This window comes from Pelecanus crispus, chromosome 4 (assembly GCF_030463565.1).
Source record: "Pelecanus crispus isolate bPelCri1 chromosome 4, bPelCri1.pri, whole genome shotgun sequence".
NCBI classification, from domain to species: domain Eukaryota; kingdom Metazoa; phylum Chordata; class Aves; order Pelecaniformes; family Pelecanidae; genus Pelecanus; species Pelecanus crispus.
The window spans coordinates 75,643,489-75,662,270 of record NC_134646.1 but is presented as its reverse complement, the minus strand read 5'-3'; the positions used below and the strand labels follow the sequence as shown (position 1 = coordinate 75,662,270).

General features: G+C 45.5%; 1 protein-coding gene across 1 annotated transcript in view; it reads right to left on the bottom strand.

The window, feature by feature from the left end:
• CPZ (carboxypeptidase Z) overlaps positions 1 to 18,289 on the bottom strand; it is a 37,013-nt gene extending 18,724 nt beyond the window's left edge. The window contains exons 1-5 of the mRNA XM_075709357.1: positions 18,202 to 18,289; positions 5,188 to 5,211; positions 3,566 to 3,940; positions 2,566 to 2,778; positions 264 to 460 (exon numbers count right to left, since the gene is read on the bottom strand). Coding sequence (XP_075565472.1) covers positions 264 to 460; positions 2,566 to 2,778; positions 3,566 to 3,940; positions 5,188 to 5,211; positions 18,202 to 18,289 — 897 coding nt within the window. The remainder of the gene's footprint in view (positions 1 to 263; positions 461 to 2,565; positions 2,779 to 3,565; positions 3,941 to 5,187; positions 5,212 to 18,201) is intronic.
• Between the last annotated feature and the right edge of the window lie 493 nt (positions 18,290 to 18,782).

The window sequence follows — 18,782 nt, the reverse complement described above, 5'->3', positions numbered from 1 at the left end:
TAAATGTGTGAAAAAGTAACACAGTCATTCCCACGTCATTGCATGCAGGCAGCAGAAATGACAAACGTGGCTCTGATTTCCTTAGCTCCATTCACATCATCTTTGGAAAGCAACCTACCACCAAACCAGCCTGGGATTCTGGCTGCCGATTATTAACACTCCTTCCCATATGTGACATTCCCCTCCCAGTTTGTCCTTTTCTGTAGGGAATTTTAGAAACATGAAGCAATGAACTGAACGTCTACTTATAAAAAGTCTTTTACCTCTTCTGCAGCCAGTTCATACCCATCAGGGTTGAGTGAAGGTAGGAGATGAATTCTGGTGTTATTAATCAAGGTCTGGATGCGAGGATTCCCAAGAAGATACTCCGAACACAGATACTGTGCGAGGTATATTAGCAGTTCTTTCCCCACAACTTCATTTCCATGCATATTGCCAATGTACTTAAATTCTGGCTTGACTGTGGAATATGAAGTAATGAGATGCTTTAATTTGATTACACCTGGATGGCTTCCAAAAGCAGAGTAACCCAAATAGCTTTCTGATGAGTCAGAAAGTTTTATTTACACTAATTTAATGCATACGTTCCTGTAAATAGCACACTAGTTCCAGGTGAATTTCCCTCCATCACAAGTCAGATCAGCAACAATTTAAATACCGTGAAATAAAGTAAGTCCATATTTTCAGCATCCCAAACCATAAGAGGCAATCATTGCTCTGACCTTTTCCTGGACTCATCATTAATTGTGAACAAAGAATGCTGCAATCAAAAATGTCAAGCCATGGCTAGGAAAGAACAAAATACACACCTGGCACTCTCACTTACCTTGGGTGGCTTCAATAACTTATATTGTCACAGATCCTAGAAATGGCCTGCAGATGTGTAATATATTACACTTGTACTTGGAACAGAAATTAGGTCATGCATAAAAAGTGGCTTTTAGGCTAAGTAGCCTTGGAATAGACTATTAGAAATATGTAACTTCACAATTCCCTGCAGTTGTTCTCCCAATTTCCATCCTTCCTTAGAGACTAATGGAAAGTAGAAAATAGATACGTTTTGGAGACACCCTTTCCTGTCTATCCCTTCATCTTCATTTTTGATCCTGGCCAGCCTCGAGCACTAGACACTGGAGGAGGGCTGGCACAGAGCTATTATGCCAGCTTGCTCAGGCTGGCAAAATCTCCAGCTCTAGAGCTATTTCCACCTTCTCTTATGCTGTCCGGAGCAGCATGAAGCAACAGATTTAGAAGGAAATGCTAGATAATGTATTAAACTACCATCTTTTATCATGCCATATTACAGTTTTAATTTAAAAGCCTGATTCATAGGCTTTGTGTTTTCCTGGCAAATGGAGTATCAGCTTAAAAAGACACCTGCAACTTATTTTCTTTATGCGAGAGGAAGGATGATAGGTCAAGAAATAGTAATGTAGATCTTTGCTCTGTTAAAGATGTCTACTGGGATCTTGATCGAGTTTAAAGGCACCTCAAAATACCTCTACAACATGCATGGCAGCATGGCCAAGAGAAAACAAAGCTAACACCAGTCTTCCCCATCTTCTCTGCTTCCCCTGCAGCATAGCACACAGAGGACACAGTAGCTTGGCCTGAGAGCATAATCTCAATAAAGTATTAAATCAGATGTAGTTCAGTTCTGCTACACTGCTGAGGCTGCTTTGACGCTGGAGCTAGTCTGATGAGAAACAACCTGAGGTTCTTGGTATGCAACAATGGCCACAGCAGCCCAGCAGCTTTAGTCAGGTACTATATTTCAGCTGGGAGCTGGTAACTGGAAAATAATACCTAATACTCCCCTAGAAAATTATCTGCATTTTGAAGAATTTAGAACATTTAAAAATCTGGCCCTTGCTGTCTCAGTGATGAATCTACAAAACAGAGAACAGCACTGTTCCCCTTTGCAGAAAAGTTGTGAAGACATGTATCCTAAAGGTGTTCAGGCACTATGATAACATGAACTCCTGGTATCGTTCACCTGTTACACTGACAGATATTGCACTGACCTGAATCTTTGTTCAGCAGGATTGTTTTCTGTGCTGTATTGCCCTTTTTTGATGTCAATGTCCTTCTGTATCTGAGGCCTTATCACAAGTTGTACATATTTTAGGATGTGAAGGACTGTGTTTAGACTAGGCACAGGTATTACTTGTAGGAACTGTGTAGGGTTTGATGGTACAGTGACAAATAAAAGGAGACTGAGGAAGTGGTAGATGATCAAGAGGGCAGGTCAGTAACAGAAAACTAGACAAACTTCTTTTTATGCTGGGCCATATCACTGCAGCCAAGTACATGGTCATACATCTAGGAACAAGGAATGTCAACCATGGTCATAAACTGAGGTCATAAAGTTAGGAAATTGCAACCGGACTGTGATTGCTACAGTGAATCATCAGCTATTGCTGTAATTCAGGAACACAAAGGGGGAGAAATGTTTTTGAATCAATGCTTTTTACAGTTCAAGTGATATCCCATGTAAAGGACCTGTTTTCACTCACATAATCTGGAGTTCCCTCAAGCAACTTGATCAATACTGATATAACTCACGCAGTTCATGGTGTCCAGGCTTGGTTGAAAACTCAATCACAAAAAGATCCTTCCCTTCAAAACTGCGACCTATGCTGTAAGTTGTTGCAATATGGGAGCATTTAGAAGCAGTCTTCTTCAGTGTGCTCACCATTTGGGAGTATGAATGGTGTTTGAACTGAATAAAAGTTGCTGGCAAGTCTGAAGGCAAATCTTCCTCAACCTCTACTTCTCCTGTAAAGAAAAATTGTAACACAGTGTTTAAAACCATGGTACTCAGAGGACTGCATGAATACCTGTACTTTTCTACAAAATGTCTTTTTCAGTAGTAGAATTATAGAAAATACAGCCACAATCAAAACCTTAAATCCATGTAGTACATCCTATGCTGTTTATTGTGGCATATTTTGTTTGCAAAACTGTACTAATGCATATGCACACTAACAAATATCTTGTGCAATCTCCAGTTGTAATTTGGCCTTTGGTATGCTTAGCATATTTTAGTCACAAAACGTACAGATTTTCCCCTTTGAATCTGGTGGATCAAATTCAGTTTTTATGAGATTCAGCTGTCTTCAGCTATCTGGATCTTCTTCATCCAAACAAAAAATCTGTGACAATCACTAATGAGATTATTTTAATGAGCTGTTAAGCTTGTCAAGCAGTCATGAATTTGTAAGTGCATTAAAGTTTCAGTTTTTAAATAGAATATTTCAAATATACAGACAGCTATCACACAGGGCAGGGTTTGTCTAAATGCACAATGGCAGTCCAAACATCTAGCTCTGAGCTGCCTGTCTTGCTGCTCTTTGTATGTGAGAGAAACAGGTGATTCTTGAGCACAGTTTAATTAAGTGTTTAAAATAGGTGGAACAAAATGAATCATACCTTACAGGTGTCTATAAAGACAACCTGAGATGACAAGCGGAGAGATTTTGTGCCATAGGCGTGTCAAGCTGAGTGAAATGAGACCCTTCCCATCTAGATGAGTAAGATGTGTCAGCAGAGCTTCCTTCCTTACCTCGCAGCTTTGCCAGTGGGTCAAAACATCCCTCTTCTTCCCCAGCGAAAAAGCGGTCGCAGTCTAAGAAGTAGGGCCAAGCCATGTCTATTGCATCAAAGGCAGGGAGGCAATTTTTCTTCAGGTTTTCACAGACATGCCTGCAGGGCTTTATAACTTTGTCCTTTTCGCACTGCGGGGCCAGCACGGAGCAGCCCAGGAGCCTCAGGTCCGGATTGCATTCTCCCTGGAGCAAGTTGTGCAGCACACTGATGAGGATGTACTCAGAGCTGTACTCAATCACTTCTCGAGACTTCTGATCCAGAAGATTAGGATACATCGTTTGAGTATAGGCAACATCAGTACAAGAACTTAAGGCAATGTCCACGCATTTTGCTATGAAAAGGATATGAACATATGAAAAATAACTTGCATCACTGACACTGAATAGTTCAAAGACAACGAAACAAATAACACGTTCAATTAACTTTTTTTTTTTTGTTCACAGATAGACTGGAGGCAGTTTGCAATACTCTCAAATGAATTTGATGTCTAAACACACTTATAGAAAGATGATGGAAAGTACGCTTAGTCTGGAGATTGATTGTGAACAGTTTGATGCAAGTAGACATCATTCAGAATTCAAATGGTATCTGACAATTTGATGGGGCATCAGAGGTTATCTGATTGATAAGCACTGTTCCTAACATAAGATTTATTTTGTTAATTTAATACCTGAACAGCAATGAAAGGGCAAATCCCTGGCCCGAAAACACTGGAGTACTGGGCCCACATGGGAGTTCCTTTAACAAATAGCTTGGAAACCACCAAAATTAATAAAGCCTGGTTTCCAAAGGAAAGGCTATCTCATACTCAATTAAATCTTATCTGATTTAAATTAAGAATACAGTTTGAGCTTATTAAACCCCAGAGAATCCATAAGAGAGAAAAATGCTCTATTGAGGTGTGAATTTGCTGGTGTCTAACAGGGAAAAAACTCAGATTCTTGAATGAAGTGTATTTGTGATATCACTCTCTCCCCTGTCTTTGCCTTTTAGTATGGATTAACTGATGAGGTGTGAGATCATATAAATTTTTTTCTTTAGTGGGTATCAGTAAGATAGCTCTCTTCTTTGCTTGGCCCCACAAAATTTGTAATACTTCAGTATCTCTGAAACTGCAGACCCTCTGTGAAGTTTGATTGAAATTGCCCAAAGAGATCAAAAGCTATTCTGGGACTTGACTCACAGGCAAGCAGGCCCATCAATGTGCTTACATGTATATTCTCATAAACCTAATACATTTTAAGAAATCAGGTTAAGAGGTCTTTGGACGGATAAATGTTGGTAATACCTTCAACCAACTCAGAGGTGAAAAGGGACTAATAGAGAGATGTCTCTTCATAAAATTACTGGCTATTACAGTAAAGGACCTATGTTTGAGCCTCCTTCTCTTGCTAATGTGTCTGGCTGGTAACAAATACCACTGTCACAGTAGCAAAATCCTACCTTGTGTGAAAGAGATCATCTCTCTAGGAACAAGACATACTATAGCAATAACATTAGAAAACTTGTCTGGAGATAATGAAAAAATACTTAAGGTTTTGAGATTCTCCAAGGACAGTGAGCAAAGTCACACCATACCTTTCTGTACAGTTTGGCATTGACCTGCAAATAAAGAGAAAAAAAGAAAAAGCATTATGGGGCAGATATCAGTCCTCCCTCATGTTATGAATTGTCTGATCTGGTAGTGCCACAGAGGCTGCTGCAGCTCTATGCCCTGAGGTCCAGCCATACCAGGAACAAGCACATATTCCCAACAGGCACACTTTACATATATACACAAAGAGAAAACACAGTACAGGCAAGCACAACCAGCACCAAAAGTGTCATCCCATTCCCCTTTCTGGCTAATCAGGATGAAAGACCACTGATTAAAAAGAAGTATAGGTGGATCCCTCCAGTAGCTCAGCTTAGACACACTGGAACCCCAGCAGCTAGGCACAGTTTGCCTAGTAGCTGGTCCCTGGATCCACTGATCTCCCAGTTGCCTCATGCGCTGACACACATGCTGGTCTCTCTGGTAGCCAGCCCAGACCTAGGGACTCACTGGTAGCCAAGCCCCAGACACTGTGGTCTTCCCTAGCTGGCTTGGACCTTCTGGTTCCTTCCAGTAGTCAACTCTGAGACCCTCCAGTCTCTTCAATATCCAGCCCAGGATCACAGCCACTTAAATACTCAGCTCCCAAATATTTTGTCCTGTTCACTGCTAGTCCAGCTTGGTGTTTGCTAGCAATTGCACACACTGACATACACACACCAGGCACATGCACTCTGGTCCCTCCAGCTGCTGCACCCCAGACACACAAACCCCTCTGACCCGTGGTCTCACACCAGTCTCTGGTATGTGGAGCCCCATACACGCCCATCCACACACAAAAAAAGAGAGACCCTCACCCAGGCAAAGAGTTGGAAATGGAGTTTAATAAGAAGACAGGACAGACTTCAGGGATCAGGTGCAGGGCATGGCCAGACAAGCACACTGACCAGCCAGTCTTTGATCCACGTTAAAAAGGGAGGGCTTGACAATATCGCTGAAGTGTGGTTGTGTAAGAAATCAGGCCTATGTTTGAAAAAGATGTTGAGCTGCCCAGCCCTGACAACTTGACAATATTTCTAGGCATGCTTAAAAACTGTAAGTTAGGTGCCTAGGAAATTTCACTAATGAAAATGTAGGTCTTTAGTAATCTGGTTTAGTCTAAATGTCCATGTGAGTCCTTCTGTACATACCAAGATGCCTTATGGATCTTCCTCTAACACTGAGCCAGCAGTGTGCCCAGGTGGCCAAGTAATCCAACAGCATCCTGGCTTATATCAGGAATAGTGTGGCCAGCAGGAGCAGGGAGGTGATTGTGCCCCTGTACTCAGCGCTGGTGAGGCCGCACCTGGAATAGTGTCCAGTTTTGGGCCCCTCACTACAAGAAAGACATTGAGGTGCTGGAGCGTGTTCAGAGAAGGGCAACAAGGCTAGTGAAGGGTCTAGAGAACAGGTCTTCTGAGGAGCAGCTGAGGGAACTGGGGTTGTTTAGCCTGCAGAAGAGGAGGCTGAGGGGAGACCTTATCGCTCTCTACAACTACCAGGTGGGTGTTGGTCTCTTCTTCCAAGTAGCTAGCAATAGGACAAGAGGAAATGGGCTCAAACTGCATCAGGGGAGGTTTAGGTTGGATATTAGGAAAAATTTCTTCACGGAAAGGGTAGCCAAGCATTGGAACAGGCTGCCCAGAGAGGTGGTGTAGTTGCCATCCCTGGAAGAGTTCAAAAAACGGGTAGACGTGGCACTCTGGGACATGGTTTAGTGGGCATGGTGGTGTTGGACTGATGATTGGAATGATGATCTTAGAGATCCTTTCCAATCTTAGTGATTCCTGGTTTTTCCTTTCATTATAAATGATCCAGCCACTAAGCCAGGAGGCGTGGGTTGCTACTTACCCTCAATTGGTTTAGCGGTGGACTTGGTAATGTTAGGTTAATGGTTGGACTGATCTTAAAGGTCTTTTCCAACCTAAACGATTCTATGATTCTATGATTCTAAATCTATCGGTCCCACATAATGCTGTGCATACTTTTCCTGTAAAGCAATTAAGCCTTTGGTGGATATGAGGGGACATATTTCTTCCCCATCCTACTTCATCCTATTTCTAGCAACTGCATTTTATAATCCTTTTAATAACATCTTAAACCTAATTATTTCCCTCCCCAACTACTCTCACGGGAAAGCTTTTCCAAAAGCTCGCTCCTCTAATGGCTAGAAATTGCCTTTTAATTTCCTGCCTAAAAGTATTCGTGGCCAGTTTATATCCATGTGGTGTTGTTCCAGCACTGTCCTTTAACTCAAATAGCTCTCTGTGCTCCCTGGTGCATGCCTTCATCGAGTGTTTGCAGAAAGCAATCAGATCCTCCCCTTAGCTTTCTATTTACTAGGTCAAATAAAGGAAGCTCACTCGATTTTGAAGGAACATGGTTTGATGACCCAGGAGAGGTCTCTTTTGCTCCTGTATCCAATGATTCTATGTTGCCCTTCTCTGATACTGGCAACTAAAGAAAAATATTGCTACCAAGGTATCAGAGCTATTTTCACTGGTGCCTCATAGGAGCTAAGCCACTATGTGCAGGCTTTTTAAATGCCAACAGGTCTGCTTTCCTTGTGATGTAATGGGGATCTAGCTATGTTGCTGTTTCTTCTAACTCTCACTGGGTGGGACAGGCACCTAGCTTCTTGCTCAGTGAATTGAGCATTTGTCCTCGTAAAACCAAATTCATTATGTTTTCTCTTTTCCTACTAAGGGAAGTTTAAACTTCCACTCCCAGCATATTTGTTTAAATGCAATCATCTGCATATGTGTTGCTAATGAGTTGATCATTCTTTACCCAAAATAAAATCATTATAATGACAACAAAATTAACCTTGGAATTTTATCTCAGAGGGAGACATTTAATTGGAGATGAGTCTGGTTCTGTATTATGAATTGTCATTGATCCACATTACCTCATAAAATAAATGAGGGATCAGAACTAGCAGAAAGAGCCCATCTGGAACACCAGCAAGTCCTGGTGAGCAGCAAGCTGGAAAAAATTATATCCATACAAACTCCTTTCCTGGCTTGGTACATTATGCTAATAGCAATAAACAATACCTGCTTCATCAACAGTGCCTTCCATTACAGGATTTCAGTGTTTCCCTTAGTTAGGCAAAATCCCCCCAGTGAGTTAATTATTAAGGTCAAGGTATTTCTAAAAAAGCTTCATCTCAGCCAGATACTGGATGTCGTTTTACATCTGGGGATAATCAAGGAATAGCATTTTGTACAATGCTAGCTGGGAAAGAGGAAGGGGTGATTACTTGTTAGTAAGAGCTCCAGAAATTAATTGTGCTGATAAAATTGGATGTCACTTCCTCCCTGAATCTGGATAGTCTTATATCCCAACGCCATCACACCCACAACAACTTGTGAGGCCTTGGACACGAGTCTGGAGCCAGCCAAATGTTCCATACAGAGGGGAAAACTTGGTGTAGATGGGACTGGCTTGAGTTCAGCCATGTCCCAACAAGCAGAGTGACACTATCTTCGGTTATCACCAGGGTCATTAGCAGTCAATCTCCTTCACTACCTTGAAGGGTGGCTAAGAAATGTCTGACACTTTTTTCTCTCCTCAGCATAAAATGACTGCATTGTAGCTATTATTTCAGACTAGAGGGTCGTGTGTGCTGAGAGCAGTTCTTCATGGGTGTATTTGGGGACTATGAATGGTCTTTCCACAACTGCACGCATTTCCTTAAAGGTAAGAGCCATTTCCTCTTTGCTGGCTCCTTGACCAAGCTAGAAATGTCCTTTTTTTTTGTCTCTCTGACATGCACTGATCAAATAACGAAACTGAGGCACACACAACCTTCCAGACTGCTATTACTGTGCAGGAATGCTATAGCCATCAGTCAGTTTGATACGTGGCACAAACATATTCTCGATGGTGTCTCAGTATTCTGCTTATTCAGCTGGAGCAAAAAGGTACTCTGGCAACATGTTGGAACAAGCAGAGGAAACCAAAGGGAAAATGCAGCGGGCGGGGTCTGGGCACGGTGCTGCGTCTTCCCCCTGCTCTGGCTCTCTGAGCAGCAGCAGTCTTACTGTGTTTAGCAGATGCCTCTTTCTGCCCAGCTGGCCAGAAAGGAGAGGTGTCAAGAGGCACGGGATGGCTGATGGAAGAGACATGCAAAACTTTGCTAAGTCATCTGCTGTAGCTGGGTTCACAAGAGGACTGGATCGTTTTGTGAGTACAAGTGGATGTTAGCACAGGAGAGGTAAAGACAGCTCAGGTTTCAGACTGCCTGCTACCCGGCTTCTACACTTTGTTATTTTTACCACACTTACAGGGAGAGGCAATCTATTAAGCAACATGGCTATTACTCATTAACAAAGATGCTGACTGAAGAGGATAGATTTCTTTTCCAGATGAGGAACCCAAATCCATATAAACCTTTCCCATGGCAACTGAAGTTGTTCATCTCAGTATGTGATAAGCAGGGGTGATTCGTCAGCAAAGGATAAAGCTTTTCCAGTGCTTTTGACCCAGGGTTTCCCTCACAAGCTCAGAGCTACCCAAACTCACTCATTGACTAGCAACAAAACTGATTTCTTCCTCCTGGGTCCTAGAACTAGATCTGAGCCTAAACTTAGGTCTAAGCTTCACATTTTTGCAGCATACTGTGCTGTTTTCTCCCTGTCTCTCTCTGCCAGAGACATCTATGCAGCTTCTTCTGCAGTCTCAGAGGCCAGCTCTGCCCGAACCGTAGCACATCTCCCCACCACAGCCCCCTGCAAGCTGCCACATGAGCTGTACCTCAGCCACGGCTCTGCCATGTAAACACCCAGGAGTGAGACAGCTTGAGCATTCAGGTTATCAGGAGTTAATATACATAAAAGCAAGAGAGAGAAGGTCTGGTTTATACTAGACCTTGCTTTATAGCGAGTCTTAAATGTGTATGTGTGCTGATGTGGTCTTTGGACTTTTCTTGTGTTTCCTAATGCCAATACTTGCATATGTTTTGGAGGGTGTGGTTCTGCAAGGGCCAAAGATAATTCTCCAGTGCATGTACTCATATAAATAAGTGTGGATGCACGTAACTGGGCCAGAGCCTGCTTGCCTGCAGAGCAGGCGGCAGGAAACTCTCCGAGGCCAGCTCCCAAGCTGCAGCTGCAGGCTGTGGTCCTGGAGCCCTGCACCACGGGTCTGGGTCTCTGCACACAGAAATGACCAGCAAATCCCTGTCCCCACCCATTATAGCTCGTGTTGTCAAAGTTCCAGCAATGCCAGCTAGAAGAGTTCAGCCACTCCCTTTCTCTTTTTCGTAAGAGGAATGACAGGCAATGATACACAGATTTTCTCAGTCTCCAGATTAACTTGGCAGGCTTCAATTGCTGCTTCTTGTGTGCTTGAAAGAGGCTAAACCTCTTCCAGTTTTTGAGCAGATGCTTCCCTGGGCTCAGAGGAAGACAGTGCTGCCTCCTTTCGTAGTGCCATCAGCGGACAGGTTGGTACAGGGAGGCCTTTTTCTTCCTGACCCAGAACAGCCTTTTCAATTTTTTATGTTTATTTTTGTACTCTAGCTATTCCACCAGAGCTACAAAAGTCCTTTCAGTAGTACAGCTTCCATTTAAGATTCTGGATAAAATAACTTCTTGAAAAGGAGAAAAGCCATTTCAAGCTTTCTGAGCCCTCTCTATAATATACGCTTCTGGTTTTAATTTGCAAAGGCAAGCTTGAAAATCTACAATGCAGCACATACATATTTTACTGCCAAGCTTACATTTTTTCCCCTTGATGATTCAGCACTGAAAGAAGCAAGCTGCGGTGATTAACCCTAACCGAGACAATAGAGCTCAACAGCTACTTCCAGTGCCACGGCTTGGCTGGTTGCCTGTTCGAGAGCGAAGCCAACAGGAGACTTGTGCACTTGAGGATATGGAATAAGCCCAAGGGCCAGTCTTAAACTCAAAATATCTAAATCATTCAGTAAGGCTTACACAATTGCATTGTTATGACTGACAGATCAAACAAGATTAGATAATTTGTCTTGTACAGACCAGCACACCCCCAGCAGCTTTCTGGGTTTCTTACAATACTGTTTTAAACTGGAAGACATATGTATTCATTTTAGTCTGTTTACAGTCAAACCTTCTGCTTTTCCAAACAAAGCATTTCAGTTTCTGATCATATTAATATTACTCTCCTTGTGGTTCTGCACGGTTCATCGAGTCAGTCTTTGCAATAATAATCTGCCTTGTAACACTAAAGAGGCAAAACTTAGTACCAGCGGTAATATGCGAACACTGCTGGGCTGTACCAATTTGCAAAACATCGCAACAGCACCTGCAAATGGCCTGCCTTCGGAGCCAGCTCCTGGCTACAGCATGAGGACAAGAGCAGGACAAGATCCATTATGGAATACTATAATGGATCAGAATCGCCAGGACGTGGGTGCAGGAGGAGTGGAGAAGTAAGGGGACTAGCAGCAGAGGAATGAGGCAGCTGAGTAGCTTGGCTAGTGGGAAAACGGTCGAGCAGAGAGCCCGGGAGAGAAGGCAGCTACATATCTAAGGCATACATGCAGGGGCAGAAGTGGAGAAGATCCCCAGCTACAGAGAAGGAATTCCAGGAAAACTGGAGGAGAGACTGCAAAAAGCAGCCCACGTGGTTAACTCCTTTTTCTAGATATATCAAAGCTTTTGTGAGTAGAGGACTGAATTCCTGTTACTAATCTTCCATTCCAGCAATTGCTGTGACCGCTCCAAAGGAGTGATGTGTTTGCAAACCAGCAGAAGCAGTATGCAGGAGCCCAATGTGCAGGCAGTGAGACAAGCCCTGTTTTATCCCTGCTCCCTCACATAAAGAAGCCTGAAAGCACCTGAAAGAGGTTAATACCTGATCTGCCTTCGCTTTGCAGAGGAAGATCACAGCAGGAAGATGCAAGCAAGTATTCTTAATTAATCACCCTTCTTTCTAACCCACCTGCTGCCTGGCATTCAGTTAAACACCTGTTTTTATGGAATTACTGAAGGTGTTCCCACAGCAATGGCACTGTAGTCGGCTCTTACAGGACTGTTTCTCTCACAGGATTGGTCTGGGGCCTGCAAGAAGATGCTGAAGCTTTCCCACGGATGATGAGAGTTCATGTAACCTGCAGACCACAGGTCAAAATCTGTGCAGATGCACACCAAGACCTGCCAACGGCTCAAAGCCAACCTCAGTGGTGGCCAACAATTCTCCCTTGTTTCTAATTGTCCAGATGCAACACAAACAGGGCTGCAGTTGTAGGAGCCTAAGAGAACTGAGGAAGAGTATTGCTGTCTGCCTGCCTGTCCCCACTGCCTGTCTCAGTGTCTCTAGTGACGGGATCCATGGTGCCACCCCAGCTGTGTCTCTGGCCAGTAAGTGCTGCTCCAGGGAATATGAAAAATTGAGGTTTTTATTTTTGATGCTACAACCCTTCCGAAACATTTGCCAAAACATCATTCCATCCTCTTTAAACACAGTCTATGCAGCCCCCTAGCATAACTCTGTCTTTTCATTAGTTCAGATGTATGAGAACTATTGTAATTAACATCACATCTGGTTCTTCTGGAGGTAGCTGAGTTTTAGCCAAATGTGGTGTTTTTATGTTACAAAAGATTGACAGTTAATTCAACAACCTTGGCTTAAATCCATGCCTTAATCTCATATTGTCTCCCAGATAAGGGTGTCCTGTTATAACCCTGTAAAACTGAAATAGTGCCAATTAAATCAATGGAGTTACAACAGGATAAACAAAGGGATTGGAATTTCAGTTTTATTTCTGCAATGGGCAGAGCAACCCTCAGTCCTTAAACTCTATTGATCTGTGACAGCTGCATCCAGCTAGGAGGGTGACTCTCTCCCAACAAGATTCAGCAGTCATAAAAGCCCAGCAAAGAGAGCAGGATGCGGCCCACCAGCCTCAAACAGCATGTTTTTCTGCATGGTACCTCCATGCTCAGCCCCTCCTCAAACAGTGGCACCTGTGACATTTGTCCAACATTTGGTGCAGGCTTGAGGAGGGGATGGCTCTTATGTGGCCTGGGCAGCCCAAAGGGGAGCACGGTAGCTATCAGCCAGCCAGCACCCACCCCCAAACAACCTCTAGCTGACTACGTGAAAGGAAAGACGACATCTAGAAATGTTAAAGGGGATCAACTGTCAGTGTTACTAAGTCTTGCTAAAAGCCTAGTTGTGCCTTAGGGCAGTGGGGTTTTTGTTCAAGTTTTGACTTCTATGTATTTACACAGCCACACTTTAAAAAAGTCTGAACAAGTGTGTTGAAGAAATTTTTGCCTTCAGATTAAAATCATGCATGAACTATTTCAGCAGCAAAAGGACATACCTGTGTATTATATTTTCAATATAAGCTTACTTTCCCAACATAAGTGGCTGTTTCTGATCCCATTTCCCATGTTAAATGTAGCTGAAGATCAGTGTTGCTAAAATAATAATTATGTGGAAATACTTGAGTCAGTGGCGGGAATCCAGAGCAGCTCACATGACTCTGTGATGACAACTGGGTTTACGAGAGCTGGAATTTCTCATCTTGTGAGTGTGCATGATGTAGACACTAGTTCTGCATTTTTTTTGTTTTGGCAAGACTTGGACATATCTACCTCAGGTGCCTCAGGCGAGAGTGCTGCAGCTTGGACTTTCCCACACGTGACGGCACAGTACCGTGGCCACGCTCCATGTCTGCACCTGCCCGTGCCAGCCACAGCAGGGTGAGGGACCCAGCTGGCACCACCAGCCCTGGGGCAGAGGAGCAGACCCCAGCCCACTGCCAGGTCACCCAGTGCAGCCACCCACACGAGAGCAGCAGTAGCTGGAGGGGGTCTGCCTGTGTGTGCACACAGACATGGGTTTCACCAGGAAACAGGATTAGAAATGTCCACAGCAGGTGAACTAACATGCTCAGGTCCTATGAAGCTGGCGCCAGCGTGAAGCACATGGAAGGAAATGGCTTTTCCCTTTTTCCCTTTCACTTAGCAAAACCCATGGCACACTATGGAGATGGGAATGGCAGAGAAGGAGAGGGGAAAGGTAGAGCATCTATGTGTGAAGCCACTTTTTCTGTCAGTCTGACTTCCCAGTAGACAATCAGTCTTACTCAATGCCATAGCTTAGAGAGGAGCCAGTGCCACAAAATCTGTTCTGGGCTCCAGAAGCAATACAGTACCTGTCCCCTGCCTCCCACTCTGGTGGTTTTTTCCCTCCCCACATCTCTTACTTATACCTCCCCACTCCCTCCCATCTCCAGTGGTTATACTCAGAGACCCTCAGAATGGGGCAATGTCTGGCTCAGGAGCAGGGCGAGCCAGGATGATGGCACACACCAAGGCGCTTGGGAGAGGTGGCCCACAGGTGACCAGCCTGCCAGCCAGGTCTGCTGCAGGAGCCGCGCTCCAGCTGCTCTCCCACCTCTGCAGCTCCGGGTCGAACAGCTCCGGTCCTCAGCAGTGACATCGGGCAGGAGCCCCTTTCAAGCGCCCAGCCCGGGAGCGGGGCTGGCGAGGGCTCAGGCATCCGGCTGAACATGAGCCAGCAGTGTGCCCAGGTGGCCAAGAAGGCCAAGAGCATCCTGGCTTGTATCAGAAATAGTGTGGCCAGCAGGAGCAGGGAGGTGATTGTCCCCCTGTACTCCGCACTGGTGAGGCCGCACCTGGAATACTGTGTCCAGTTTTGGGCCCCTCAATGCAAGAAAGACATTGAGGTGCTGGAACGTGTTCAGAGAAGGGCAACAAAGCTGGTGAAGGGTCTGGAGCACAGGCCTTATGAGGAGCGGCTGAGGGAACTGGGGTTGTTTAGCCTGGAGAAGAGGAGGCTGAGGGGAGACCTTATCGCTCTCTACAACTCCCTGAAAGGAGGTTGTAGTGAGGTGGGTGTTGGGCTCTTCTCCCAAGTAGTTAGCAATAGGATGAGAGGAATTGGGCTTAAGCTGCACCAGGGGAGGTTTAGATTGGATATTAGGAAGAATTTCTTTACGGAAAGGGTGGTCAAGCATTGGAACAGGCTGCCCAGAGAGGTGGTGGAGTCACCATCCCTGGAAGTGGCAAAAACCGGGTAGATGTGGCACTTGGGGACATGGTTTAGTCTAGTCTACCCTTGATTGGTTTAGAGTGGACTTGGTAGTGTAGGTTAATGGTTGGACTGGATGATCTTAAAGGTCTTTTCCAACCTAAACGATTCTATGAATTCTATGACTCTATGATCCCTTTGGCGTTTAAGCTCAGCCCGGCTCCGATGCCTCGCCAGAGGCAGCTGTACCGGCGGCGGAGCCCGCACGGTGGCACCACCGGCGGCGGCGCGGGCCGAGCCGGGGGGGGGGCCGGGCTGCACCCCCCGGCAGCGCGGCCCCGGGCCCGGCAAGCGCTCGGTGCTGCCCCCAGCTCCGCCTGTGAGCCCCGGGGGCTCGCACAGGCGCCGGAGCACCTCTGCCCCTGGAAGTCCCCAGCAAAGCGCGCTCGAAGGCGAGCGGCGAGGAAAGGTTTTATCGCTGTTACTTTGCAGCCTCAGCCCGACCCCTGGTAACGTCTCGGTGGCAGAGCTGGCCCCAGATGCAAGGGAAGCCACCCGCTTTTACTATTTCGAGGCATGTGACTTCAGCCTGTTTCTAATTTGTTTTTATTTCTATTGTCAGTGATGGTGAAGTGCTGCATTTAACTAATTACCACCGGAACACATCAGTCAGCAGCAGAGACACACACAACTCACAAACCAGGAACCTGCACTGTTAGCTCCCTCCACCAAAGGCTGGCCACCTCTCAGGGGAAACATTTTAAACTGTACTTTTCTCACCCAAACTAGAGGCTAAGAGTCCAGTAAAACTCATCAGGGCCTGGAAGTGCTGCCTCGCAAGGGGGCAATGTAGCATCTTATCACTGGGGGAGACAGTGGCTTACTGGCTCCCCAAGGATACAGGATGCAGCTGGGGAGAAGGGATCTGTCCTCTCTCTCACTGCCATGGTTCCCAGCTGGTGCTCAAAAAGCTCCCACAGTGTGTGTGATGCCTGTGCCATATTGTGGGGATGGTTGACAGTAATCATCTTATTTTACTAAACAGAAAAGCACAAACCATTTTGTAAGGATCTCGATATCGTTAGCCATGTTCTGTTTTGGTTTCTTATTTAAAAAGAAAAATGAGTCACAGCAGAGCAAATATGACCAAGAAGGCCAGGCAGCCTGCAGAAACCAGCTCCAGCCTTGCTGGGAGTCAGACAGTGGCACTGGTTCCCGCTGCCCTTGTCTCCTGCACAAGCAGCTCCAGGCTGGTCTTCTCCTGCAGGGCACCGCTGGTCTGGCCACTGAGATCCACAAAGATCTGCACAAGGGATCCCAAAACAGGGGAGAAACTCCTACAGCTGAAGACATAACCTACTGCCCTGGGTGTTGACAGGAGACCCCTGCAAGGTCTATTTGTGGACATGTACAGCACCACACTCGCCTTTCTTTTTATGTGGCCTGACATGACTTTATCTCCCCTTTGGAAAAGGAAGACCCTTGAGAAATCTGGCAGGTCTCTCAATGTCCAAGCTGCTACTTTATTCCCCCTGGTCCAACATCCCTCCAGTGTGAAGTGTACCCCTTCCTCACGTTGCACACCATGTAGTGACATTGGCCGCCCACTTTCCCTACCTCTAGCCATCACCCTAAGGCCATATTCATCAGTCCAGTCCCATCACATGCAAGGTGAATTTCCATTGCCTGCCTTTCCTCAAGCCCTCCCTTAAAGACAGCACAGTTGCCAACACACACAAAACATTCTGCCACAGGAGAGTTACCCCTTGATGATTCCTACATTTGTGGTTGCCAGGATTAATACCCCATGGCAAAACTTTGATCAGCTAGAACTATAGCAGAATCATACCTTACAGAGAAAGGGCATGCTGCAAACCATACAGCCTCTTCCTGTAATTGGCTGTAAATAGTCTACAACACTTCTCTTTGTGCAGCTTTATCCAAAAATAAAATCCCTTCAGGCTGCGGTAGACCTCACTTTGATGTTCATGGGAACAGCACTCTCAAATTATATGCAGTACATGGCACATGGACTGCATTGTGTAGCAGTTCAATGCCAATGACAGTCTACGGCTTATATTTAAGCACTAAAATATAGCTGAACTTCCTTGGGTAACACTAAGGTCAGTTTCAGGTTAACCCATCTCTTCCTGTATTCCCATAAAATAAATATTTTTTCTGAATAATGTTGAGTTTGAACATTCCAAAAATAGCTTTCCTGGAATAGACCTTGTTACTACACTACCTTTCCACTGTCCCCACAAAAATGAAATCTGAATTAAGTCTACTTGATTAAAAATAACATGTGTGTTTAAAAGATACTGTTAGTATTTTTTTATTAGTCAACTGGCTACTGAACCCAAAGCTTTCAATTCATTTAGCAGCATGTTCCTATCTAACTTTTATTCTAATGGGTAAATCTGCTTTTCCAGCCAATCAACTTGTACAAATTCCATAATGCTTATAGCAAGCTAAAACACACCCTACAGCTGTCAGATCCTAATAATTCTTCCCATACTTTGGACTTGAAACAAGTGACCTAAAGCTGAATGCAACGAAAAGATTTTTTTCTTAAGCAGAAAAGCACACAGAAGGTCGAAAGTTCATCTTCTTGCAATCTTACTACCACATTCCTAGAAGGCAAGGCCAGAGATGGGGCGAATCCTCTGCATTACCCACAGCAGTGAGGGGGATCCTACCGACTGGGAACTCTAAATTGACAGAAAGTTGCATCTACACGTGGCTTTAAAAGACAGTGATGGGGAAACATTACATTACCTTACATCCCAGTCTTGTTTTTCTGTTGCAGAGCCACACCACCACCACACGCCTTCCCATCCACGCTTCCCAAGCACAACCCCAGTTTCATCACTGGCAATTTGCAGATTGCCAAAGAGCTGATCCCCTCGTCTCCAGGGGACGGTGACAGCTCCTGCCTCCCTCGCCTCAAAGCTGGAGCCCTTTACTCTGCTCATCTCCAGAAGAAGGAAGGAGAGAAGAAGGGGAACTTTTGGGGTGGTTAGCCTTACCTAGGGTCTCCTGGCCGGTTTCACAGCGGGGCGCTGGCTCGGTGGCCCTAAGCAGCCCGCCGAGGAGAAGCAGGAGCCTCAGGACCATGCTGGAGCCCCTTGCGCAGGCAGCACAGTGATGTGGCACTCGCTGCCTGATGGAGCGGCTGCTCTGCTCGGAGCCTCAGCGAGGCTCTGGCTCTCCAAGCTGCAGAGGAAATCAGTGCACTGCAAGGGCATGCCCACGTCTCACAGCATATGCAGTCCAGGCGTCAGATTTCAGCTAGCATTTGAGCTTGGAAAGCAAAAGGCTTTGAGGCAGAGAGGGAGGAGGAATGAGCTCCCCCCTCCCCTCTGCCTCCCGACCGTCTCCCTCTTGCAGCCTGGTTTACAATTTCATAAACAGCTTGAGCAAAGGGGGGTCCCTGCAGGGATGCGCCTGCCTGCTCCTCAGCCGTGGGTCCGACACCTTTGGTCTTCATGCAGCAGTTCTCTTAAGGGACATGAGAGCTTCATTAAAGTGTGTCTCGCTGAAGCTGAGAGCGACTGCCTGGAGAGAGCAGGGGGAAAAGAGACAGAGAAAAGCAAACAATCGAAAGCAA